The 27,132-nt window shown below is 36.9% G+C and overlaps 4 protein-coding genes across 10 annotated transcripts in view; 1 reads left to right on the forward strand and 3 right to left on the reverse strand.

The window, feature by feature from the left end:
- Positions 1-661: 661 nt before the first annotated feature.
- Positions 662-1,467, reverse strand: LOC108977503 (testicular haploid expressed gene protein-like). Its single transcript, XM_018947210.1, has 2 exons — positions 1,110-1,467; positions 662-1,053 (listed from the first exon to the last, which is right to left on the reverse strand). The coding sequence occupies exons 1-2, from the start codon at positions 1,336-1,338 to the stop codon at positions 800-802; spliced, it is 483 nt and encodes a 160-aa protein (XP_018802755.1). The 5' UTR covers positions 1,339-1,467; the 3' UTR covers positions 662-799.
- A 254-nt stretch (positions 1,468-1,721) lies between these two features.
- Positions 1,722-10,820, forward strand: LOC108977508 (DNA polymerase theta). 5 transcript variants are annotated; one of them, XM_018947216.1, is made up of 16 exons: positions 1,722-3,035; positions 3,088-3,958; positions 4,014-4,273; positions 4,331-4,444; positions 4,515-4,665; positions 4,699-4,815; positions 4,870-5,158; positions 5,225-7,637; positions 8,730-8,839; positions 8,917-9,014; positions 9,081-9,262; positions 9,377-9,641; positions 9,700-9,818; positions 9,881-10,119; positions 10,182-10,294; positions 10,363-10,820. In XM_018947216.1, exons 1-16 carry the CDS (start codon positions 1,941-1,943, stop codon positions 10,674-10,676), a joined length of 6,750 nt encoding a protein of 2,249 aa, XP_018802761.1. In that variant the 5' UTR covers positions 1,722-1,940; the 3' UTR covers positions 10,677-10,820. The 5 variants fall into 5 exon arrangements, with proteins under 5 accessions (XP_018802761.1, XP_018802760.1, XP_018802762.1 ...); XM_018947215.1 differs by having other exon boundaries at positions 4,515-4,815; XM_018947217.1 differs by lacking the exons at positions 9,377-9,641; positions 9,700-9,818; positions 9,881-10,119; positions 10,182-10,294; positions 10,363-10,820 and having other exon boundaries at positions 1,941-3,035; positions 4,515-4,815; positions 9,101-9,229.
- On the reverse strand, positions 10,767-12,531 carry LOC108977509 (heat shock protein 67B2). The gene is made up of 3 exons (XM_018947221.1): positions 12,180-12,531; positions 11,180-11,339; positions 10,767-11,110 (listed from the first exon to the last, which is right to left on the reverse strand). Exons 1-3 carry the CDS (start codon positions 12,304-12,306, stop codon positions 11,047-11,049), a joined length of 351 nt encoding a protein of 116 aa, XP_018802766.1. The 5' UTR covers positions 12,307-12,531; the 3' UTR covers positions 10,767-11,046.
- A 2,471-nt stretch (positions 12,532-15,002) lies between these two features.
- Positions 15,003-27,132, reverse strand: part of LOC108977510 (EH domain-containing protein 3) — a 23,177-nt gene continuing 11,047 nt past the window's right edge. For 2 of the 3 annotated variants that reach the window (XM_018947222.1, XM_018947224.1), the window contains 2 exons: positions 15,579-15,752; positions 15,305-15,507 (listed from right to left, as the gene is read on the reverse strand). In XM_018947222.1, the coding sequence (XP_018802767.1) occupies positions 15,305-15,507; positions 15,579-15,752 (377 nt within the window). Of the gene's footprint in view, positions 15,508-15,578; positions 15,753-27,132 lie in introns of all 3 variants that reach the window. The other variant, XM_018947223.1, reaches the window with a different exon arrangement.

Raw genomic sequence — 27,132 nt, forward strand, 5'->3', positions numbered from 1 at the left:
TTTTTAATAAATGTCTAAAAATGACAATTTAATTTTTTTATTCTTTAATTCTTTTAAGTGCTATTTTAAAATATTAAATAATAGAAAAATGCTATTTACTTATACTTTTTTATTGTGGGGAAAGTTCTCTGAGCACCATTCACTTGCAGTGGATTCTTTTACATATGGCTCAAGCAGTTCTCGACTTTCGGTCTTAGACTAAGTATCCATTGGGTAGCTAAAACACATCCGTTGGAAAGTGAGTTAAAGTGAGAGAGCGAATCTTCCTCCCTTGATCCTTTTGATGACGATAACTTCGGCTTGAATAGGCAATTGAAAGTCCTCTCTCGACGAACAAATACCAAATTCTACAAGTCACTCATCATCATCGGCCTGCTATATGGTGCTGAGGCATAGACAATGACAACATCTGATGAGTTTGCGATACGAATTTTCGAGAGAAAGGTTCTGCGGACGATTCTTATTCCAAATGGAATTCATCGACAAGATCAACCCTACAACCCAACCTAACCTATTAAATCTGTTTGGCTGCGTTTAAGTCGATTATAGTAGCAACATCCGTCAGCATTCTAAGGTCTATATAGGAGTAATCACCTCATGGCCTTTGAGAACACGGGAAGTGGTCGTTTTCTCTTCAACATTCAGTATTGAAACGATTTACTTAAATTTTTTGTTTAACAATTTAAACAATTTTTAATAACAAAAGTTTAATATAAAAAAGATTTAGCACGCGACATACCGTTTGGTCGATTTTCTGATCAATGACAAATGATTTGAAACAGAAATTTTAAATGGTTTACTAGTTGTATTTCTTAGGTTTGGAGAGCATTTCGATTCTTTGAGACGCCTTAGCCCTTAGTGCCGATTTTGATATGGACCAAGGGTTAAGGGGTTCAAGGTAATCGTGCTCCTTTGGCTCTGCTAGTTCCAGTAGACGAGCTGTGGGTTTGGCGCGTAATGCTTTCGGTGGTATGCGATAGGGATTTTTTCGTTTATCTCTATTACCCGGCGGTTTCACTGGCGGGACCGCCAATTCCAGAAGACGTTGTGAAGCTGTAATTAACGATTATTTTATAAATATGCTTATCAATGTGTTTGTATATGCTTACGTTGGTAAGTTATCGTGTTTCTCAGTTTCTTTTCTGACGAGACTGAGTAGACCTTTCCCATGCCACGATTGATCGGCTTTGCCAACTGAATTATGCGCTTGGTTGGCCTGTAACGCTTTAACGCTGTGGTTAACCTCCATTCTGGCTTGCTCCAGTCGATTCGCTCTCGGGGATACGACAAATACCTGATTCGTCGCGATTTCATAACTATATTTCTGAATGCGCACATGTCCTAATTTAATAAACCAATCTTCTAATTGTGTTAAATTAAATAGTAACCGTGAATTTTTTGTAAGACGCTGAAAAAGTCGAGATTTTTTATGCTTTTATGTGAAAAAGTGATTTTTCATGTAATGGAAAAATTATAAAAAAAGATTGAAGTTTTTAAAGTAATATTTTGCTCATTTGTAAAAACTTTTCAGCGTTTGAGTGAAAAGGAGTTTCAAAATTCTTTTTTTTTTTTTTGTTTTGTGTGTTTTTTTCAGTATTTATACATATATACTATTATATAATCTTATAAAATGTAAATATCAAGCTAAGTTAATAATATTAAAACGAATCAATTTATATAGCTATTTAATAATTATAAATTTTTTATAACAATATTTGATGAAAATAAAATTATATAAAATATGTTTTATAAAATTTTGAAATACATTTTCATATTTAAATGCTTGTGGCAATCATTCGTCGCTGCACCACTTTAACAACATATCAACAAAGTCGGCAAAGCAGTTAAACGCGGTCATTCGATTCATTCATTTGTTTGTATTTGAAATTAATATTTTAGTTCTACAATTTCTAAGTTAAGTTTTTAAAAAATATTTTGGCATGGCTTTTTCCCAATCGCTAGACATTGGGAATAGCACTTTATTAAATTTAGACAGCCAGGCGCGTCACGCTATTGACAATGAAGTAGAAGATGAAGGACAGCAAGATGCTCCTAATAACTTAAAAAATAAAGCAGATGTGGCCGAAGTGATACAGGAATCGCCGGAACATGGTCAGCGCTCCATACATGGTTTATCTATGTTTAGCAGATCACGCACGCAGCGGCATTTATCTCGAAATAACGGCGGTAAAACATCAGTCCAAAATGCGAATGTGTCCGCAAAGGAACGGAGACGACTGCGTCGAAGCAAGTCAGACTCCACACTACAGAAACCAAACACATTAAATGGAAGTAACAAAGCAGAGAATTACACTGAACTTTTTCGTAGTGGATTCACATTTTCAATAGAAGGTGAACAGCAAAAAAGTGCTTTTGAAAAAAGTGGATCCGTGTTGCGTGTTTCACAAATCGAAGCAGCATTTGAAATTATAAAGGAGGAAAAGGCTGAAGTTGTAGAAGATCTAGATGATATGCTTCTGGAAGATGAGCAGGCTGTGAATAATGATTTAGATATGCCTATATCCTCTGAAGACTTAAAAGAACTTTTAGAAAATGTGAAAAGTATGCAAGAAGAAAAAGACAAGTCTGATATGGCTGCAAATAGCTCTTTGTCTATGTCGCAATTAGCAGATACTTCTGAATGTAAGGAGAAGCCTACAGATATAATAGATGAATTGGATGCGTGTCAGTTGGACCAAAGTAGATTTATCTGCGTTGATGCTAGCAGTTCCGAAGCAAAAGAGCAAATAGAAAAAGAATTGAAAATTAGTCGCAGGGAAGTGGCTAGAGTTGAAGAAGTTTTGCAGCCAATACAAGTGAGAAAAGATTTGAATGCTTCTTATACACAAAGAAGTACCAGTTTTTCAAACTCTTCTGTTGTAACAGTTAAAAAAGGGAACGAAAACATACGCGATTTAGAAACATTGAAACGAATTAGTGCCTGGCATTTGCCGCATAGTGTGTTAAAGGAATATGAAAAGAAAGGTGTAGTAAAAATGTTTGACTGGCAAATAGAATGTCTCAGTAATCCAAAGGTTTGTAACCATATAATAGATTTTAAAAAAATTACAGTAACTTTCCATCCAGGTTATATTTGAACACTGCAATCTGGTCTACTCTGCTCCCACATCTGCTGGTAAATCTTTAGTCAGTGAGATTTTACTCTTAAAAACCGTGCTTGAGCGTGGCAAAAAGGTGCTTTTCATACTGCCCTTCATTTCTGTGGTTCGTGAGAAAATGTTTTACCTACAAGATTTGTTAACCGTAGCCGGTTATCGTGTTGAAGGTTTCTTCGGAGGCTACACACCACCTGGCGGTTTTGATAGCATTAATGTTGCCATATGTACCATAGAGAAAGCCAATTCCATTATAAATAAATTAATGGAGCAAGGTAAACTAGACGACGTAGGCACAGTGGTCGTGGATGAAGTACACTTGATCTCCGATCCAGGGCGTGGTTATATACTGGAACTGCTAATAGCCAAGTTATTGTATATGTCACGCAAATATGGCTTCCAGTTGCAAGTAGTCACAATGTCCGCCACATTAGCCAATGTCGAGCTGCTGAAACGTTGGTTAGACGCAGAATTATATATAACAGATTTTCGACCAGTTGCGCTGCAGGAGATGATTAAAATCGGTAATAAAATATTCGATAGCAATTTACGTCCTTTGCGTGACATCAACGAACCCTTACAGGGCGCGAAATATCCACTGCCACAAATACAGAATGACAATGACCACGTAGCACATCTATGTATTGAAACATTACTAGAAAACTGCTCTGTAATTGTATTTTGTCCGTCTAAAGATTGGTGTGAAAACTTAGCTACACAGTTGGCAAGCGCCATACAATCGCTAATACGTAAAGACGACTTTTATGGTAAGCGGTTGCGCGCGCAGATAAAAAGTGACGAAATTGAGGAAGTAAAAAAGCAGTTGCGTGATATACCGACAGGTATGTTAAAATTTTATTTCCAAATGTTGGCTAGTAAATAATGATTTTATTACAGGTCTCGACACTGTGCTCGAAAGAATGATCACATTTGGCTGCGCCTTTCATCACGCGGGACTCACAAGTGAAGAACGCGATATAATCGAAGCGAGCTTCAAGTCTTGTGTTTTAAAGATAATTGTTGCGACCAGCACGCTCAGCTCTGGAGTTAATCTGCCAGCGCGACGCGTATTGATACGTACACCAATGTTTGGCGGTAGGCAAATGAGCTCACTCACATATCGGCAAATGATTGGCCGCGCAGGACGCACAGGAAAGGTAAAATTGTTGTTATATAATATTTTTAGATTTCGATATCGTTTAACTCTCTTACAGGACACTTTAGGAGAATCGATATTAATTTGCACACCTGCTAACACCCGTATTGGCCAAGAGCTGATACAAGCAGATTTGAAACCAATTTATTCCTGCCTGGAACAAGAGAATAGTGTGAGTTTTTCCAATTCAAATTTTAAAATTAATTTTAAACTTGATGAAATAAGCATAAACACATACACAGACTCACCTTAAACGCGCATTATTGGAAGTGATCTCTTCCGGTGTGGCCATCACAAAGGAAGACATTGAGAGCTTTGTGAACTGTACACTTTTGAGCGCGGAGAAGCAACTTAGTGAACAAGGAAAGGATAAAAGCAAAGATGACGAAGAACATTTTCTGCCGTTACAACAACAACAACAAGAACATTTCATAACAGATGCACTCGATTTTCTTATAGAATATGAATTTGTACGCCTGCAAGTGGATAGCGAAACAAATAGAGAAAGTTATGTAGCCACACGCTTAGGTCAAGCGTGTTTGGGTAAGTGTAAGCCCTCCAAAAAAATAAGAAAATAACTGCATAAATAACTTACAGCTGCCTCGATGCCGCCGACTGATGGCTTGATACTGTTCGCTGAACTGCAGAAATCACGACGTTGCTTTGTGCTGGAATCCGAACTGCATGCTGTGTATTTGGTGACACCTTACTCGGTGTGCTATCAAATGCAAGATCTCGATTGGTTGCTATTTCTCGATATGTGGGAGAAATTGACGCCGGCTATGAAAAAAGTTGGTGAACTAGTTGGTGTTAAGGAGTCATTTCTGGTGCGTGCTATGCGCGGGCAGTCGAAATTGGACTATAAACTCATGCAGATACATAAAAGGTTGCAGCTAGTTCTAGATTTTTGAATATGACAATGGCAATTAATAATAATTTTTGTTGTTTTCAGATTTTACACCGCGCTAGCGCTACAAGAACTGGTCAATGAAGTACCTATCAACACCGTGGCCGCTAAATATAAGTGCACGCGTGGCATGCTACAAAGTCTGCAGCAAATGTCGTCCACATTTGCCGGTATAGTCACGGCGTTTTGCAACTCTTTACAGTGGCCCACACTGTCCTTGGTTGTTTCGCAGTTTAAGGAGCGTCTCTTCTTCGGCATACATAGAGACTTGATCGATTTGATGCGTTTGCCGGATTTGAATCACAAACGTGCGCGTGCACTCTTCGACGCTGGCATCACAACGCTGGTAGATTTAGCAAACGCTGATATTTTCGAAGTCGAAAAGGTTTTATATAACGCGCTGAGCTTTGATTCAGCCAAACAGCATGATAATGAAGCGGATTATGAAGCGCTGCAAAGAAACCAAGCGCGGGAATTTTTCATAACGGGCAAAGTGGGTTTGACAGTAGCCGAAGGCGCCAAATTGCTAGTACAAGAAGCACGTATTTTTGTACAATATGAAATCGGTGTAGGTGGCATTAAGTGGACGCAGGAACGTGCAAATGAAGGGAGTTCAATGAATAGTTTACACATGTCATGCGAAGAGAATGAAAAGGAGCATGGCGTTAAACGTAAAAGTCTGGAGCATGGAAAAGAGTCTGAGGTAACGCCACCAAAGTTGAAAAGACAAGAGAATGAGGCGAAACAGCATTCTATATTAAATGAAAAACCGTCAACGAGTAAAAATGCTTTAATTGCGTTAAGGCAGCGAGAACTGTTGCGGGAAAATTCCAGTTTAAACAGCAAACAAAAACAAGAAAAAGCTGATGACACAAAAATATTGACAGCTCAATCAAATAAAACATGCAGTAGAGAAAAACCCGTTATAATCAATGCACAGAGCAAAAATGGGGTTTTAGTTGTTGCAACTGCTGCCAAAAATATTAACGCCGAAGGTAATAAAGAAAATCTAGGTACTAGCACCGTCACCAAGATATCAGCAACGAGCGAGAAAGCCAAAATTTTGCAAATCAAAAATAAAGTTGTAGATAAAAATAAATTTGATGAAAAATGTGCGAAAAATGTTCCACAAAACTCGAAAATCGTTGCTACAGACGTTAATTTGAAAACAGCGAAACATGAACCTGCCCCAAAAGCAATAATTATTGAGACAAAAAAGTATACGCTACGCAAATCTAATGAACCTCTAGCGATTTCAAAGCCCGCAACAAATGATAGTGCAATATTAATACCAAATTCGAAAAATAATGCAAACGGATACACTCCCACAACTTTGCAGCAAACAGCAAGCAACAAAAATAAACCCAACTCGGTGAAGCAATCGCCACAAGCAACACAGGTTATAAGCAGAGGACCGCGTCGTAGTCCACGTAACCATCAACGAAATTCGAATGTCATAAATACTGCGGAAACCAAACCGTCACCACAAACATACAATGCCAACAAAAATTCCACGAGCACAGAGAAACACTTTGACCAATCACTTTTCCTCGCGGACGACTCCTTCGAATTGAATACTGGTATCAATGCTGCGATTGAAGCAGCAAAGCCGCACAATGTTGCTTCTACCAACTCATCAATTACAGCCAATAAAGAAAATGACGACGAAATTGCCGAATCGCAGCAAATTGTACTAGCTGTGATCGATTCACCCGTGCCGGCGAAGCATTCAGTGCATGCCTCACGTCTGCTGCGCACAACACAACGCTTAAGAACCGCGCACAAAAGCAGTGTAACGAAGGATGCCGCTGCCACAAACTCGCATCGCTCTAGTTCAATAGAAGTGTCAGATTTATCGCTGGAGAATTCACTGCTTCAGAATCCTTTGCAACTGAATGCATCGCATATTTTGAATTGCACCAAGGTTGATGACGCCTCCACCAATTTTAAACGTCTTGAGATTGTTGACATATGTGGTGACCAGAAACTCTTCAATGCCGCGCTACGTGAGCTCATGGCGGTTAAACGTTTCGGTTTCTGTATTGGCTTGCAACAGCAGGAGAGTAAATGCAAACCGCTAATTGGTGGCAATTTGCTAATAAATCAACGCGCCGGCAGCGAAAATGAGGCGCAACAAGCGGTCGCAAAAGAGTTTCAAATCGACGATGATACATATTTAGCTGGTTGTGCTTTTGGTGTCGTAGAAAATGTAGTTTATTATATGAACATGCAGCCAGAGGGCACTTGCGCCAATGTGACTACCGAAATGAAATGCAAATTCTTATCCTCACTGCTAACCACCGGTAAATGCACGCTACTCTGTGTGGATGCTAAAGAGCAGTTGAAGATATTGTACCGTGTTTTGGGTGAACTCAGCGAGCTGCACGTAGACCTGGAGGATCCCAAGGAGGCCAATTGGCTGCTGCAGCCGGATAAATTCATGAGTTTCCAACAGATGGTAAGCTAACAACAATTAAACTCATCGATAAAAATATAAGTTGTGACGTAGAACCGGTTTATGTGTTATTATGAACGGTATTATTACCAAAGTAAGTGCTTAATCTCTGTCCACTTTTACTCGTCCTGCGTGCAAAGAGATTCGGCATTACCCTAACATCTCTTTGTATGGCGCACTAAACCTACTCTTTTAACATCCTTCTCCCTTTGTTGCAACCCAGTCGGTACAAACAACATTTGAACTACAAATCAATATTAACATTTATGGTTTTTTATACCCTGAACAGGGTATATTCATTTTGTCACGAAGTTTGTAACACCCAGAAGAAAGCGTCAGAGACCCTATAAAGTATATATATAAATGATCAGTATGTTGAGCTGATTCGATCTGTCTGTCCGTCTGTCTGTATATATACGAACTAGTCCCTCAGTTTTTAAGATATCGTTTTGAAATTTTGCAAACACCATTTTCTTTTCAAGAAGCTACTCATTTGTCGGAACTGCCGATATCGGACCACTATAACATATAGCTGCCATATAAACTCAATGATCGTAATCAAGTTCTTGTATGGAAAACTTTCACATTTGACAATGTATCTTCACTAAAGTTGGCACAAGTTATTTTCTATGGCGACAATATAATATCCGAAGAAATTGTTCAGATCGGTTAACTATAACATATAGCTGCCATACAAACTGAACGATCGGAATCTAGTGCTGGTATGGAAAACTTTTGCATTTAATAAGATATATTCGGTATAGATTATTTTCTAAGACAACAATATAATCTCCGAAGAAATTGTTCAGATCGGTTAACTATAACATATAGCTGCCATATAAACTGAACAATCGGATCAAGTTCATGTATGGAAAACTTTCACATTTGACGTGGTATCTTCACGAAATCTGACTTGGATTAGTGCTTAAGGTAATAATATAATCTCCGAAAAAAATTTTCAGATCGGATTACTATAGCATACAGCTTCCATACAAACTGAACACATAATTACTAACAGAAATGCACCTGTGAAGGGTATTTAGCTYCGGTGCAACTGAAGTTAACGTTTTTTCTTGTTTTTTTTTTCTTTTGCAGACTCACCAATTCGCGCCGGAATGCACAGCACTCACCAGCTTATGTGGCAATGGACGCGGTTATGGTAGTTACGGCCTGGATACAGTTAGCACTATTAGGGCTAAGGTTAGGTAATGCAAAATATTTATTATTTGATTTTTCATTGAAATGTTTGCATAAATATTTTAATAAAAAAAATTAACCACAGATGTTCAGTGGAGGCTTGCGTTACGGTACATATACTGAAAACCCAAATAGAAAACCTAAAACGTATCGGTTCAGGCCAATTGTATAAATTTTTTAAAGGTTAGTTTTTTTTCGTGAATTGTTTTGTTAAAAAGAATATCGTTAAAATTTTGTGTTATTTGTTAGAACTACAAATGCCTTTGCAGAATTCACTTTGCAATATGGAATTGATCGGCTTTCCAGCGAATGAGGCTGCTTTGCGGAAAATTTACCAACAAATGCTGGAAACGATGAAAAAACTCGAATTGAAAGTCTACGAAATGCATGGTGGCAGATTCAACTTGGGCTCTTCGAGTGCGGTGGCAAAGGTAATGCACAACGAGTGCAATTCTTAGTGACAAAATTAGTATTGCTAACTATGAACATACATTTTTTTTTTTTTAATTTTGAGTCTTAAATAATTCTGAGCATTTCAATTTTAGGTACTTGGTCTGCACCGCAAACCCAGCGGCCGCGTGAGCACTTCCCGCCAAATACTTGAAAAGATCGATTCACCAATTTCGCAAGCCATCATATCCTATCGCAAAATAAGCACTGCATTATCCAAAAATATACAACCACTTTTGAAATGCGTGCAAAATGATAGAATACATGGTCAGAGTATAACCTATACGCAGACTGGACGTATTTCCATGACTGAGCCCAACTTACAAAATGTGGCCAAAAACTTTGTGGTCGCTGTGGAAGGTTCGTAAATACGGAATTGAAATCTTATGATTTAATAATAATGAATTTTATATAAAAGGCAGCGAAAATGTAATTATATCCTGTCGCAGCGCATTTTTCCCAACGCAAAGTGGACGCTGCTTGCTCTCCGCAGATTTTTGTCAGCTTGAAATGCGCATACTCGCGCATCTCTCACAGGTGCGCTTAAGTTTTTTTAAGCTAATAATGTCACTTACAATAAAAATTGTATTACCAAACAGGACGCAGCGCTGCTGAAAGTTATGAACACCGATCGCGACATTTTCAACGCAATAGCAGCGCGCTGGCACAAGCTGGCAGAAAATGCTGTTTCCACGGAATTGCGCGATGGCACCAAGCAGATTTGCTATGGTATAGTTTATGGCATGGGCATGCGCAGCTTGGCCGATGCCTTGAAGTGTACCGAACAGGAAGCAACGTCACTATCACAGCAATTCCATTTGGCCTATCCGGGTATAAGGTGAATGCTTGCATTTTTTCGGTTTATCAAACATATTTTAATCTGTTTTCAATTTTTTTTAGAGCTTATACCGATAAAGTGGTAAAATTTGCACGCAATAATGGTTATATTGAAACCATCACGGGTCGTCGTCGTTATCTGGAGCACATAAACAGCGGTGAACCACAGCAGAAAAGTATATACATAAGCTAATTGATTGCGAAAGGTATTTATTTATATATTTTACATTTCATTGCATTTCAGAACACGCTGAACGTCAGGCCATCAATTCGACGATTCAAGGCTCTGCCGCCGATATAGCTAAGAATGCTATTCTACGTATGGAGAAGAACATCGAGAAGTACCGCGACAAATTGGGCATAACTAGCGCGAACGCTGTGCGTTTTGTCTTGCACATACATGACGAGCTGGTGTTCGAGTTGCCCACTGAGAAGGCGAAAAAAGTGGCCAAAATCTTAAGCCTCACTATGGAGAATTGCGTTAAACTAAGCGTGCCGCTCAAGGTCAAACTCAAAATGGGCCGGAGTTGGGGTGAGCTGCAAGATATTAAACTGTAATAACTTGTCAGCGAGTTTTTATTGATATTTAAAATAATATTTACTTTTTTAATTTGCCAATTTTATATATCATTCATTAAGTCACACAAATTATTTATATACTTGTAATTTATTCAATAAACTCACTACAGTAATTGTATGCTACTCGTACTACTTTTAAATGCAATAGATAGCGATTATAGCTTTGATTAGCTTTTGATTGTAAGCATGCAATAGTGCAGCAACGCAATGATTATTATATGTCACTACTAAGCATATTTGATATGTTTTAACTTTTTCAACTTTTTTGCTACTTTCTCTTTTACATACGCGTTCTAAGCATATTATATTCAACTGTCATTTGAATTTTGTTATTTGCGTTTGCGCCCACTTAAGCCTTATTTAAACCCTCCTTTTCAGCCCACTCAGTCCAAGAGCCGGGATAGTATTTCGCGCTAAATGCAATTAGAAATAATACAAAGTTTAATTGCTATATTAATGTCTAGTATATAATGTTTACTTACTTTTTGTAACCATTTGCCAGCGCCAAGTCGTAAGCTCGCTTAGCGCGTCCACCAGCYTGACAAGAGAATATCAAAACTGTCTCCGTGCTCGGCTTGTCACGATTAAATGCCGTTTTGAAATCAATTTCAGACATTTGGAAAGCGGCTTCCAGATCCGGCACTGTGRGAGGATTAAAATAGCAAATTTAGTTTATTTGTCTTTAAGAAGTTTCATTGATTGCAGCACCCTTTGATCGACTATTTCTTGAAACAAAATTCSGCTTTTAATAAATTATTAAGTTTCTTCAAAATTGTAGATAAAAACGTATTATTTTTGATTTATAGATTTGGACATACATATATGGGTGAGTTGTCAACTTTTGTTTTGTTTACTGTCAAAATGAATGGACCTTGACCTTGATTTTTAGCAAATACCGTTTCTATCCCTTTTTTTCAAAATAAGTGTTGATCTGGATGATTCAATATACATATACATATATGTATGTATTTAATTTGTGTTACTGGTTTTCCGTCTTGCAAATTTTAATGGGAATTATAATTGTATGGTGCAGTAGATAACAATTATAATTTTATGGCTCAGTAGATAACAATTTTCCCCGGTGATTTATGTGCTTTTGGCGGGACTTTTCTCTAGTGATAACTAAGGATGTCATTTATCGTTTATCGCATATACGGCATGGGCAGATTAAAGTTCGTGTTACATATTTTTATATTTATTACAATCGATAAATATTAGTATGGTGCCTTGGTTTTTAACTTTTAACAGATGTGAGTACTTTACAGGGTAAACGCGACTCATTCTCAACCCATTAATATGATTCCTAAAAATAATAAATAAATAACTATTCGCCTATAGTTACAATAATTTAGCTATTCAATTCAACACCTTGATTGTGACACCTTTCAGCAACCAGGATATAGTACACATTTTGTTATACATATCCACTTAGTTGTTGCTTTTTAAAATTTCTGTACCCCTTTAAAATATGCATATACTTACTTGGTACGCTAATTGCTCCTGGTATCACGCCAGTTCTGGCCAACTCGTCCTTGTTTCTCACGTCAATCACGAAAGTGTTCGGCTGATTGGGCACATCTTTGACTTCTTCATAGGTCACAGTAGCCATTCTTACAATTTATCAAAAACTTCGTTTGGTTTCGCTTACTTGGCAGCTGTTAAAATACTAGAATTCAATTGTATTGCTTGTGGTCTTTATAAATATTTAATCAAATGTTTAGTGATTAATTTGTTGCTTTGTGGCTTTTCTAATTGGTGTGTTTCCGATAAGATATGTGTTGCTCGTTGTCAGTGGTAATTTCGYTTGAACCGGCTGCGCTTTGGCGTGTGTGTGTGATGTGACAGATATTGGTGTTTTTAACACTGATAATTATCGGTGCAAGATTTTCTCTGTTGGTGACTTTTGTTGTTGCATATTAGTAAAAGAGTTGAAAGCTCAAAGCTCGAGCGTTAGGGACGTCCAATTGTGACACGTATAAAAAATTAGATTATGCGCATAGCTTCTTCAATTTAGATAGAGCTTTTAATATATTTTGTAAATTACTTCTCCGCATCGATAAATTAATAGTTTTGCTTAGCGATTAAAAATCAGAATAGTGTTGCTGCCAGTGTTTTWGGGTCGGTACTTAACCCAACTTTTTAATGCCTCACCTGCCGGAGTTTCTAAGGCACAAATGCAGGATTTTTATCCAATCAGTCTCTACAAGCGAAACGGKCACTGTTGTTGTTGCAGCATCAGAAAATAACCCTACAATAATTTAGAATGCTGCCGAGTTGAGAGTGCTTGACCAGATAAAAATCCGGGYCCGTTTTGAGTATATAGACCCTACTGTCGTGAGATATATATTCGAGTAACGACTGTCACTGTTTCACGTCTAAACATGAACACATTGCGTTCAAATTTTGACGGCTCCCTAATTTCCAGAAATGTCCCAGTCAAACTGCTCCCAAGCGCTTTAACGCCTCTAGATCATTTTCTCTGGGARTATGTCAAATCAAATGTTTACGCCAATCAACCATAACGCTCAAAAGCTTGAAGACAACRTTCGACGCACTATAGTCGAAATTCCAGTCGAACTACTGCACTGAGTAGTGTCCATTTGGCCGACAATTTGTTCAAATCATAAATGGCATAAAATATCTGCATAACAAAAACACACAACCTATTTTTTGCAAAATTTGAGCGTTTTATTTCATTTTAATCACGTTGTTCTCGTTGGTAGATCTTATTCCTTCCTTTTGGGTGTTACAAACTTCATGATATAATTTTTCATCATTTCTCCCCGCACATCAAACCAATAAAAAGAGCTCTGAATTCATGTCACCTTCTTCTTCTTTATAYGCGATTATCGCCGAGCTGACAATAACGCGCCAGTCCTTATTTTTCGCTGTTTGATGCCAATTGGAGATTCCAAGTGTAACCAGGTTCTTATCCACCTAGTCTTTCCAATGGAGTGGAGTTRAGTTCTTACGCTTCCAATGCTTCCTACGGCAGATTAGGAGCTTTTCCATCCATTCGAAAGCCAAACAGTGAAAAGGAAGATTCATGACACCTACACCTACTACATTGGTTTATCGGTTTCCATTCTGATTCAGTCAACTATCTGATTCTACAACAACCCTGAATGAATAYCATAGATTTTTTAAAATTTATTTTCGAAAAAGTTTTATTATTTTTATTTAATATCTATATAAAATTTCATTTACATACTTTGTTTACAACTTTTTATTTTTATTTTATACTTGTAATACATACATACATACATATTTATATATGTGCTACATACAGAAATATGTGGCAAATTGTATATAATATGTAAAAATGTATACTTTTATTGTKTTTTGCTAAATAATTTAAACAATTGCAATTTATTTAAGGCAATTTATGTTCTGCAATTGCAATTAGACTTCAAAACTTCAATCAAATTGAAATACATACTTATACGCTTGTAAAAGATTATAAAAATATTGCATTCAGAAAAAAAAACAAAAAATTGTTAAAAAATTGCACAAAATGTGGAAAACAAGCAAAAATTTATAACCTACAAACTGGAAAGAAATGCGCAAAACTCAGCTGATGTGTGCAACTGAGCCAAAATCAATGCGAGAACTGTGAAAGCTACCCTTTTTTGTTTTCTTACATATGCAATGGATTTATTTAGGTTTGTAACATGTTTTTCSTGTGTGTGCATACGACATTGCGGTTAAAAGTGCAAATAATTGCATTTATGGTTTGTATGTATCAAATAAATTTTCACTTTAATTTTTTAATTTCTCATTTGCTGTACACATTTACATTTAGTTCAGATAGTTTCATTTCGAACAAAACTTCATCATTTATATTATATATATATGTACATATATACCATATATAAATATAAAACGAATTTTATAAAGAAAGCGCTTAGATATTTATGCATGCATGTATGTGTGTATGTATATGCAACTAAAGTGTGTTTCACAAACTTTTTTSTGTTCGTTTCAATTTGTTTTGTATATTTAGTTAATATTGACGCATATGCATATGAAATATCCAAAAATATAATATATACATATATGCTGCAGTTACATTCACATGATATGCGGAGGGTACGCGTTTAAAATTCAAATTAAAATTTTACTTAATATGCAATATAATATACATACATATGTAACTAGTGTCATATCTTACATACAATGCAAAGCATGCAGATCATATACACCTAGTACATACATACAYATGCACACAWGTATTTAGTGAATTTAGCGCTTAGTTGGGTATACAAAAGTTGGGAACGTTCCTTGCGTATATGTTTGTATGCATGCATAGTTAACAATGCACTTTTAACGACGCTTTGTGCATACCGATTGCCAGCGCTTACATAAGCGACAACAAATTATATATACGTATATGTAGCTGTATAAACCATATAAATAGGAGTAGTTTACATAGTAGCTTTAGGTGACTTAAGCGCATAGTACCATTTTCGTATAACATTAACAGATTAGCAACGATATCATTCATAGGAAACTGAAGCGAGGTGAAACGTACGCACGTCATAACGCCAATTAAGTTGTGAACAAACAAAAAAGAAATGATAAAGTAAAAATTTGTTTTCTTAATAACACTAGCAACGTTTCGCCGGTGGCACCAAGTGTTCGGGCAGCACATTCGGMAGTTCGTTGCCTTCCAGTTTCACATTGATTAAGTGCAACGCGAGTGCGAATTCGTCCGAATCCAGGAAACCATCACCGTCGACATCGGACAGCTTCCAGATTTTGCTRAGCACCGAATTGGGCAGCTTCGATTTGATGAGTTCTTGCTTCGCAGCTGTAAAGTGAAGTGTTTTTTTTATTAACATTATTTTATCTTTTTCAAATGAAAGTAAATTTTAGACTTACTCGCTCCCGATATGCGCCCATCCACTGGCCCCAGCGCGTTGAAGATGGCATCCGTGCGTGGCTTATCGCGATCGCAGATCCAGTCGTGTTCGCCGAAACCAGCGTCGATGCCCTCGCCCTTCATGTAGCCGAACGGTGAGACGTGATCGTCGATTACACCAGCAAAGGCGCCACCTAAAAGCATTAGATTGAAATTTATATGAGAAAAGCGTATTTTTGGTAAAATMAAAATAATATGTAAAACAGTCACTGCTAAAAGTATGTCTACACCTACTAAATAATAAAATCAATACATCAACGGTTTTTATTATATTCGAACACACAAACATACATACGCATTTGCTTTAAGCATAGCCAGACAKATARTATTTCTATTGCTCCTAATTTCTAGCAGCCGCTGGGCTTCAATTTATGGACCYGCCTTGCCGCCGCTGGTCGCTTCGCCAGACGCTCTGTGTCCTCGCCGCTTGTTGGCCTCTACAATCGCTTGCGTCTAAGTAGTCGCAGCCGCAATTGCCTACAATTATGCAGAGCGYTMGTCTCCGCTGGCGCAAGCACTTGAATGCGAAASCGCACGCCGGCCACCGGCTTGAGAGTTGCAGCGGCTTTGGCGGCCACTTCAATTCTTGTATGCCTTTATGGCAATTTAATCTCAATTGTAGCTACACAATACAATTGATTCGCTTGTCTATTGRCCGGTGAGCAGCTCACGAACGCAATTTGCAACGATGCATTTGCATTTCGTCCACATTTGGCGCTTTGCATTGTGCAAAAAGTGCAACTGGCGGTGTGTGCACGAGTAGTGGCAATTAAAAGAGTCTGACTCTAACTAATTTTCGTTATTCAAAGAATAAAGAAAGAAAATAGAAATGAAATACTAGACTAGGGCAGCTTATTAGGCCATGCGCACGCGAGCAATTTACTTTCATTATGGGCGAGGGCGCGGTGTATTTGCAAATAAGAAGAAAATTGTGGTAAGAGTTTGAAAAAAATTATAATTGTACACGCAAAACATTTTCGCTCTTTTCTGCTCGCTATGTTTGAGTTCTAGTTGAGGTTAGCCAGTTGAATTCAGTACGCAGGTGCAAGTGGATACTTCATTATGGTGGATATACAGTGGTTTAATCGGTCTTGATTAATAAGCAACCCTAGATGCCTCTCCTAAATCCCAAAGATTCACCTAGCCCAAGCATATTGATAAAGTCAAATATTTTGCTAAGTGGTAGCGAAGAGAAACATGGATCTAAGGGCCTTGAACCTGCGTCTACAGACTGCTGTGCAGTCAATTAGCAGGGGTTCTGTTGTATCAAGCTCCCTGTCGCAGAACCGGTAATTTACGCAAGAACCTAAGACCATGTTGTGCAAAAAATKTTGGAAGGAATTCATGCGAATTTTAGCAAACAATAAAATAAGTCGAGTTGAGGTAGGTTATGCCACGTGAGAGTTTAAGACTAATACCCAAGAGTACATTAAGTATACTTAGGGTATAAAATGCGCCATTTGACTGGAATATAGATTGTAACAGTGTTGTCATGCTATTTTTTATATTGAGTTTTGTGGAAAAATACATACAGAAGAAATTATACGGAATTGCTTCGGGAAGACCCATTTCTTTGATAAAAYTAATTGCGAAATTGGAAAGCGATGAATTTCCATGAAAAATATATGGAAAAATCTTTAAAGAAGTGTAGCTATATTTAGCTGTAATTCATATTATGACGCAGCATTGCTCATTTTGGAATTCTGATTTACTAACTATCACATTAGATCACATTAGGAGTCCACTCTGACTATGTGCCACAATTTKTTTATCCGTATTATATTAATCATGCTTTTCTGAAAAAATTTTGATTATGAGTTCTTTAACATTTTAGCTATGGCATCAAAAATAATCGTAATTTTCTCTGAATCTGTGTTCTTTAAATACAAAAATTTTTTGAGTTTCCAACTTCAAGTTCTTAAATAAAATTTAAAAAGTATCTCKGTTGCCTTTTTACCAACAAATACTCTCTGACTAAATTGTAACCTGCCTTTTTAGACGACTTTGAGGACAAACCTGAWTTGGAGAAGCAGCTTAATATCACATTTGATCAGCTACAGATGTTATAATATACTGTCAACTATTTTTTTCTGTTCTGTCGGACGATAAGATACGAATAACTTTCCTGCATCCTTGMAATGTTAACATGATATCATTGGATCGAATGAGAAAAAATGTGATAGAAAAATAATTTTTAGCATTAAAGCGATTTTTTCAGCCAACTCTAACACATTTGGTTAAGGGGTTTCGGTCATAAAACGGGTCCTTGCTGGACTGGTGCGGATCATCCAGAACTTTTCGAATAAATATAAACACATAGATTACACATACATTATAAAAGGCAATTTTTTAAAGAAACTAAAAGTCGGCCTAGCAATAATGTTAAGCAAAAACGGTTTATTATAGCCTGAGCAGAGTATATTAAGTGTGCMAAGAAGTTTGTAACACCCAGAAGAAAAGGACGAAGACCCYATATACAATGTCTGTATACGCGTACCACTTAGTTTTTGAGATRTCACTCTAAAATTTTGACCTCATCCTTTTCGGTTCAAGAAGCTGCATTTGTCGGAACCACCGATATTGGACGACTATTGGGTATAGCTTCCTTGTATGAAAAACTTCTTTATTTGACAATTTATCTGCACAAAATTTAACACGAAGTATTGTTCAGGACGAAATCTCCGAACAAATGATTTAGATCAGTACACTCTGGCATATCGCTGCCATACAAACTGAATGATCAAACTCAAGTTCTTATATGGAACATTTTGTTTTTATTCAACAAGATATCGTTTCGAAATTCGGCGTGGATTATTATCCAAGATAATGGTACAATATTCGAACAAATTGTTCCGATCAGACTACTATAGCATATCGCTGCCCTACAAACTGATCGATCAAAATCAAGTTCTTGCATGGAAATTTTTGTATTTCTGAAGGGTATTCTAACTTCCGGTGCAACCATAGTTAACGTTTTCCCCTGTTTTCTYATAAGAATGAACTTTGATCAGATATTCTGCTTAGCCCTCTGAAATGATTCAGAGTGATTGCAGTAATACAGCGTAAGTATATGCATATAGAACAACTCTAAAGCTGTGAATTTTTATTCAGCACATTAGAACATATTATACATATATGTATATGTATATATGTACATACATTATATAGAAATATTAAAAAAAAAAAATACACACCAATATTTATGGGAGAGTACAGTGAGGAGTAATTGCTCTTCAATCACATAAGCGCTGCGTCACACTTTTATAAAACAAATCACTGTTCGAAACACTGAACATTTGATCTAAACACAACGCTATATATAGAAGCAAATAGTAAATAGGTTGGAATGTACATATGTATGTATGTACGTCGGCCGCACCTAATCATTCATTTATGGCGCCTCGATTGGTCTTAAATTTGCTCAACAATCGACAGTTGCTGAAGTTTTTTTTGATAAATCGATTTTCAATTGCTTTATATACATATGTATATACATACATATATATGTATATACTATGATTCACAAATTAACACAAAGAATAAATTTATAAATAAATACATAAATAAATAAAAGTGAAATAAGTAACAGCATGTTAAACATAGCGCAACATAGAGTCTAGGTTAGGTGAGAAATAATCGCAAGTATAAAAAAAAATTACATCACAGTTACGTTTGGCGCTGATTGTGACTTATAATCGTTATTCATAGGTATATATGTAATTACATACGTACATATATATATGCATGGTAGAGGTATATAGAATTATGCTCTCTATATATTTGGCAATTGGGCGGCGTCCCATACGAGCAATTTAGCCGGTTAAAGGAGCGGTATTTCACGAGGAAAAAAGTAGAGCGAGCAGCAAGCAAATATGTATGGCTGATAAGATAGCAGCGAGTAGACACATAGCACACGCACATACATACATACACATGTATGTAAACATACATATAACATGTGGTGTTGCCCTATCATAAGAGGCTTTGGAAATATACATAGTTGACGCAAATAATTAAGAAGCTAGTGCAAAAATAGAAATAAGAGCATATAAGCACTTAAGCAAATAAGTCACAAAGTCACAAAGAGGTAAATGTTAACACAACTTCGCGCCGCATTTGCATGAACTCACGTAACATGGCGCACAGGCACATGTGATAAGTGCCCAAAAAGTGTAAAATAAAGTAAAAAAAATTTGGAAAGATTGCCAAAGTTGGAGTGCCTATTCCATCTTCGCGCTAATTCAGCAGCGATTGCATAAGTATATCACATTCTTGCTTTCAAATTAATTCCTAACCGAGGTTTGGGAGGAGCATGACTAGCGGTAAAAAAAAAAAATCACTGATTGACTTCTAGGAATCTGCAATGCCTCTCCAACTTTGTTGTGAAATCTTTTTCTGCATTTCATGTGCTTCTGACCCAAAAACACGGTACCGACTACAGCAAGTACTGCTGCAATGACTGCGTGTCTTTGCGACAAGTTCATTAATCAAAGGTCAATGTACGCCTGAGGAATTAACTAAACATTCGAAAGCACAAAGAAATTTGGCAGAGCTACATACATACATAGATATGCATGTATGTACATACATAGCTGTATGTGTTCGTAGGAATGTAGACCGTACCGCCATGTTGACAATCGTTTTGTCGAGTACGCACTGATAGCNAGAGTACAGTGAGGAGTAATTGCTCTTCAATCACATAAGCGCTGCGTCACACTTTTATAAAACAAATCACTGTTCGAAACACTGAACATTTGATCTAAACACAACGCTATATATAGAAGCAAATAGTAAATAGGTTGGAATGTACATATGTATGTATGTACGTCGGCCGCACCTAATCATTCATTTATGGCGCCTCGATTGGTCTTAAATTTGCTCAACAATCGACAGTTGCTGAAGTTTTTTTTGATAAATCGATTTTCAATTGCTTTATATACATATGTATATACATACATATATATGTATATACTATGATTCACAAATTAACACAAAGAATAAATTTATAAATAAATACATAAATAAATAAAAGTGAAATAAGTAACAGCATGTTAAACATAGCGCAACATAGAGTCTAGGTTAGGTGAGAAATAATCGCAAGTATAAAAAAAAATTACATCACAGTTACGTTTGGCGCTGATTGTGACTTATAATCGTTATTCATAGGTATATATGTAATTACATACGTACATATATATATGCATGGTAGAGGTATATAGAATTATGCTCTCTATATATTTGGCAATTGGGCGGCGTCCCATACGAGCAATTTAGCCGGTTAAAGGAGCGGTATTTCACGAGGAAAAAAGTAGAGCGAGCAGCAAGCAAATATGTATGGCTGATAAGATAGCAGCGAGTAGACACATAGCACACGCACATACATACATACACATGTATGTAAACATACATATAACATGTGGTGTTGCCCTATCATAAGAGGCTTTGGAAATATACATAGTTGACGCAAATAATTAAGAAGCTAGTGCAAAAATAGAAATAAGAGCATATAAGCACTTAAGCAAATAAGTCACAAAGTCACAAAGAGGTAAATGTTAACACAACTTCGCGCCGCATTTGCATGAACTCACGTAACATGGCGCACAGGCACATGTGATAAGTGCCCAAAAAGTGTAAAATAAAGTAAAAAAAATTTGGAAAGATTGCCAAAGTTGGAGTGCCTATTCCATCTTCGCGCTAATTCAGCAGCGATTGCATAAGTATATCACATTCTTGCTTTCAAATTAATTCCTAACCGAGGTTTGGGAGGAGCATGACTAGCGGTAAAAAAAAAAAATCACTGATTGACTTCTAGGAATCTGCAATGCCTCTCCAACTTTGTTGTGAAATCTTTTTCTGCATTTCATGTGCTTCTGACCCAAAAACACGGTACCGACTACAGCAAGTACTGCTGCAATGACTGCGTGTCTTTGCGACAAGTTCATTAATCAAAGGTCAATGTACGCCTGAGGAATTAACTAAACATTCGAAAGCACAAAGAAATTTGGCAGAGCTACATACATACATAGATATGCATGTATGTACATACATAGCTGTATGTGTTCGTAGGAATGTAGACCGTACCGCCATGTTGACAATCGTTTTGTCGAGTACGCACTGATAGCCGGCGTTTATGTTTGCCAAATAGACAGGAATAACTGTGAAAGTAAATAGAGTATGGTGACCAAATTAATGATGGATTTACGAATAAAGAAGAAAAGATGCGGGTTTTGTGCGTGACGAAAATCACGCAGATGAAATTATGAGAAATAAAATCTTTCTACGCACACTTGTACAAATATAATAATTTAGAGCGTAGACAATCTCAATTTGATGCGACAGGAGACAGATGGACTAAGGGCAAAAATAGTAAGACTTTTTAATTTAAATTCCATGTGAAAACCCATTCGTCAAATTAATTTTCTTCTATGTTGATGTGAATGTTCTTGATGGGTACAAATTATTCAAAGAGAGTCGAGAACACGTTGTTGACGAAAGACTTCCAGGACGGCAATAAACATTAACTGATAATCAACGATTCAATAAAATAAAGGAATTGGTGAGTGAAAATCGACGACTAACAGTCAGAGATCTTGCAGGCATTGTGGGAATATCGGAAGGATCAGTGAAAAAAATTTTGAAAGATGATTTKTCAATTGAAGACATTAAACGTGAATCGCGCCTTGAAGTCTACTCTGGAAATTGACTTTACAACTGTTTCGAGGATTGAAAAAATTATTGGCACACGTGTATTGGGGCCAAGAGGTATTACTTTGAGAGGAAGACATAGATTTTGAAATTTGAATAATTTAAGAGTTTTAAAACTATAAACAAAGATKTACTATTTTTTGCTCATAGTAGTATCAATAGCCAATAATAATAATAACCGGATTTATACCATGAAAAGTTGTACTTATCGGATAGACAAGTTGAACTGTCTATTCAAATGCTATTTATAAATTTATTTTGAGATATCAGGCTGCAATTCGGTAAAAAGATCTAAATTATTTCATTTATTTTGAACCGAAATGAGGTAAGCAGAAGAGCTGAGAGGATATAGCCCGACGACAGCCAGTCTTACGTAACCAGAATTGACCCGGATTTTAACCGGCCAAGGATTTTCGGCAATCTAACCCCGTTTGGATCGGCAAGAGCATAAAGTCAGGTTAATCTGCAAGTTTCATTGTAATAAGTTATCGGTTTTAGAGATATCTGGCTGACTTTTTGAGCAGGTTTTTTTAGTCTATTTACATTCGTGTAGTACATTCTCGTATATAGCTAACGTCTAAATTTTAGTCATAATGAACTATAAGCGTTGTTTTGTCCGCTTGTGGAAACGAGATGAWGATTTTGATGAGCCAAGACAATATAAACGTCTGCCATAAAAGATAACGAAACAAATGTACGAACTTATATTAGCAGTACACCGATTAAGGGTGAGTGAGAAAGCTGAGACAATAAACTCTTGCAAAGATCTCGTCATAATGATCTCTTCTCAAAGMAATTTCTGCTGGGATGGTTTCTGCGAAAATGTTTGATTGCTTGAAGCTGGCCCGCCTTCTAGGAACACCAAAGGTATTTCCCTTATTACGTCGACGACATCAAATTCGGAAGCAAACAAACTTTAGACACGCACTGACGGCCATTCACAGTGGAGCCATTAACACGTTCACCGACGCATGGCTTTAAMCACCCCACCCCATACTCTGCGAATTCCACTCCACACAATTAGCACCCTTCTCCCCATGACCCGAACTTAGACAAACAGCGCGTTTCTTGGAGTTCTCGTTAGATGACCTCAAGGATAACCAACCCGAACCTTRCCATCTAAACGGGGACTTGATAACCGCTACAACAACAGCAACAACTTGGGTCAATCTTAAATTATTGCGCCTGAAAAAGCTATCGTCTCGATTGGTGCTTCTTTGGTCACTTCGGTCAACAAGCGCAACTGTGAGAACACTTCTCAGCGGTTTTTGACGCTGTTTACGCGCAATCCGAAGTAGATCCTACGTCTTTTCGTGACTATCGACGGAACATGGATCCACTGATATGCGCCGTAAGATTCACGATTCCACATTGAATATTTGGAGAAGGTATAAACTAGGGCAAAGCTTGACTATGCGGAATTATTAACGAAAAAAAAGTGTTCTTAACGCCTGATAACCCAGCGCTTCGCAACTGCCACACCGCCAACAGAAAATTGTCCGAATTAGGCTACGAACCGTATTGAAATTTGACTCCGTGCGATTTTGTTTAGTTTCCAAACGTTAAATTCCCTTTTAATTTTTTCTTTCATAACAGTTTTCAAATTCATTACTGTACAAAATCTTTCTTGTATATTAATTTTTATTAAATGTTTTTTCCTTTCTATTTTTTTCGTTTTTTGAATTTCATTCACAATGACATCATACATAAAATTTGCAACATGACACATCGTGTCGCATGACTTATCTGTTCACTGTGGCGAGTTTAATCAAAGGTGTGTTTGTTTAACATTATCATGCTAAGTGTGCGTTCGCTTGATACTTTCGAAAAATTCCAATAGCACATCATTCCAGCACAAATGCAGATAAGATATGTGAGAGAATTTTTGCGAAAATAAAACACTGTACAGATCGYGRCATTCCAACGTTACAGATCGGCACGATTTACTTCGCTCTTCTAAACTGATCGGAAGTTCATTCACATTTCGGACATATTGTGTTCGATTAATTCCTACATATTCAGTGTTTACACTGAGTATGCTATATATATATATATATACATATACATATATATCGATATTTGTACCGGTAATTAGCTGCATCCGCTGTTCCGAATAATTTCAACGAGATACTACATTTACACACATATTTATGCTCTTGCAACCAGCTGCTACAGTGTTATAGTTTTGTTCACCTAACGGTTGTACGTATCGGTAAACAAAAAGTACGAGTTCATAGATGGGCGTAATCGGACCACTGGCACGCCCACAAAACGTCATTAACCGAAAACGTATAAATTACCATAAATAACCACTAAATTAAGTTATAACACTCTAATTTGACACAAGAGGAYGCAAGGACAAGAGGCCTCTGTGGAGAAACAAATTTTGAAAAAGTGGGYGTGGTCCCGCCCCCTAACCTAAGTTTAATGTACATATCTCCTAAACCACTTCAGCCACAACAACCAAATTCGCCTAGCGCAAATATTATAGGTACTCCTATCGACACTGTAARAAATGGATGAAATCGGATGATAAGCCCGCTCACGGCCGATATAACGGTACTGTTAAAACTACTAAAAGCACAATAAAGCAATAACTAAATAAGCAAGAGACATTAAATTTTACTTCCGGAATGGTATGAGATAGCTTTAAAGGAGCCGCGATCAAAATTGGACGATGGGTGTGGCACTGCCCTCGTTTGAAAACTCGTATCTTGAGACCGCCCGACCGATTTTAACCATATTTGGTACGTGATATTCTTATGTCACAGTGTCAAAATAGGCGAAATATAGCTACCCCTACAAAATTCAACAGAAACTGTTCAAGTCCCTAGGTACCAAATATTTGGACTCCAGTACCCATTATTGACTTTTTCCCGAAAATATCGAACAATGTGCCAGTTTTATAGTTGAAATTTAGAGAGAAGTCTTTCCTGGGTTGACTGGTCCCTTAGCCACCATACCAAATATGAACATTTCCGGACTTCCGGTTGACTTTATACCGCATATATCAGCCAATATGTGAGTTATTTTAATAAAGTGGAGGAGCGTGTTTTTCTTATTATATAACGGTGCATATTTGTGCTTAAAATATACAATAAAATCGGGAGAAAACTCGAACAAACAGTCTGAACCTGAAGGTACGTCCCGTCTTTAGTCCTTGCAAGTTGCAATAGTGTGAACTGGTTATACCCGAACTTAGCTCTTTCTTACTTGTCATTTATATATTTGTTAATAATTATATGTAAATTATTCTTTCATAAACGTATACATATCGTCCCCTAAAATGCAAAATAACGTAACGACATTTTCGGAAATTTACAGGAGAAAGAATGAAACACGTTATAAAATGGAACATGAGTTAAACAAAATATAAATATTGATAAAATCTGGGTTATATCTGATAGTAGAGCCTTAAAATGTTGTAGATATGTACTATATGTATGTAATTTGAAGTAGTGGGCCGTAATCAATGAAATACTCAATTTCGAATTTTTTGATCATACGTTATTTTGTATTTTAGGTTACGATATRTAAGATCAGAGCATTTGTTATAACTCTGTGTAGAAAGGAAACATTTCTAAATACAACAATAACAATGTTTATAGAAGCAAATCTGCTGGTGGATTGATAATAGCAAAGATAAACAAATGTAAAGACATTGAGCGCGACTAAAAATAAATTTGTAACAAAACTTTTACACTAACGATGGGCGGAAGTTAAATATTTAGGGCATTTATGGCACCACATTTGAAWTTTTTTATCTAAAAGAAAAGCGAGAGTGAACATTTTTCGTACAGTTTCAAAATTGTTTGAAGTATTTGAAATAATTTATACGCCCGTCTCTCTGTATACTAAATAATAGTATAATAAATACGCGAACTACACTTTAGTTTGTGAGAAATCGACCTGGAATTTTTCACACGTCTTTTTTCCCCTAAGAAGATCGTTGATCGACCAAAATCCAGTCTTTGTATAGAAAACTATTTTATTTGACTAACTACATATCTTCACGAAATTCGGCACGGACCATTATCCAAAGCAACGGTACAATCTTCGAAAAAATTGCTCAGATTAGATCGCCTTAGTTACTTCATAGAACTTATTTGACAAAGTATCTTCACGAAATTCGGCACAGACCATTATCCAAAGCAACTGTACAATTTTCGAAAAAAATTGTTCAGATTGGGTCGCTTTAGTCACTTCATACACACTGATGACTTATTTGAAAAGTATCTTCACAAAATTTTGCACCGCTTATTGTTCAAAGCTACGCAACAATTTCCAAACAATTTATTCGAAATCAAGTCCTCTTATGGAAAATTGTTTCTTTGACAAGATATTTTCATGAAGTTTRGCATGAATTATTATTGTTGTTGTATGGTTTATCTAATTCCCGTTAGTTTGGTAAGGTTCAGAGAAGTTATCTTTGAAATCATCCAATGGTAGGCCCAGAAAACGTGCTGTTTCGACGSRGTCGGGCCAWAGAGAGAGAGGTGTCGATAAGGAGGGTTACTGAGCATACAAAAAAAATTTTAAATTTGGTCCATTCTGGATAAGAAGGAATTTAAACTGCTACAGTATACATAACGAAGTTGGCGCAGGGTCACTCACGATTCTCACGTCGAATCGAGCTCGTCATTTGCAATGGGTGTTGGTTTGACTACAAGTACACCATTCACTGAGAGGGAGGTGAAGGTGTTTATGGTTCTACTGTGAATGGCGGTCGGCATCATATTGTCTTATGTCGTGGACGTAAYTGAGGAAAGACCTCTTGATACTGCCAAGAGACGGCAGGAGACGCTTCAA

Source organism: Bactrocera latifrons, unplaced genomic scaffold (genome assembly GCF_001853355.1).
Source record: "Bactrocera latifrons isolate USDA-ARS-PBARC rearing strain unplaced genomic scaffold, ASM185335v1 scaffold_90, whole genome shotgun sequence".
In the NCBI taxonomy this organism is placed as follows: domain Eukaryota; kingdom Metazoa; phylum Arthropoda; class Insecta; order Diptera; family Tephritidae; genus Bactrocera; species Bactrocera latifrons.

What these genes read in the sequence shown, in the direction of transcription:
- LOC108977503 (XM_018947210.1), bottom strand. Translation starts at nt 1,338, where the DNA reads ATGTGCGCATTCAGAAATATAGTTATGAAATCGCGACGAATCAGGTAT. An exon ending in AAACACGATAACTTACCAAC is followed by an intron (nt 1,054 to 1,109) that starts GTAAGCATATAC and finishes CGTTAATTACAG; the next exon opens with CTTCACAACGTCTTCTGGAA.
- LOC108977508 (XM_018947215.1), top strand. Translation starts at nt 1,941, where the DNA reads ATGGCTTTTTCCCAATCGCTAGACATTGGGAATAGCACTTTATTAAAT. An exon ending in GCGCAGGACGCACAGGAAAG is followed by an intron (nt 4,274 to 4,330) that starts GTAAAATTGTTG and finishes ACTCTCTTACAG; the next exon opens with GACACTTTAGGAGAATCGAT. An exon ending in TTGGCCTATCCGGGTATAAG is followed by an intron (nt 10,120 to 10,181) that starts GTGAATGCTTGC and finishes AATTTTTTTTAG; the next exon opens with AGCTTATACCGATAAAGTGG.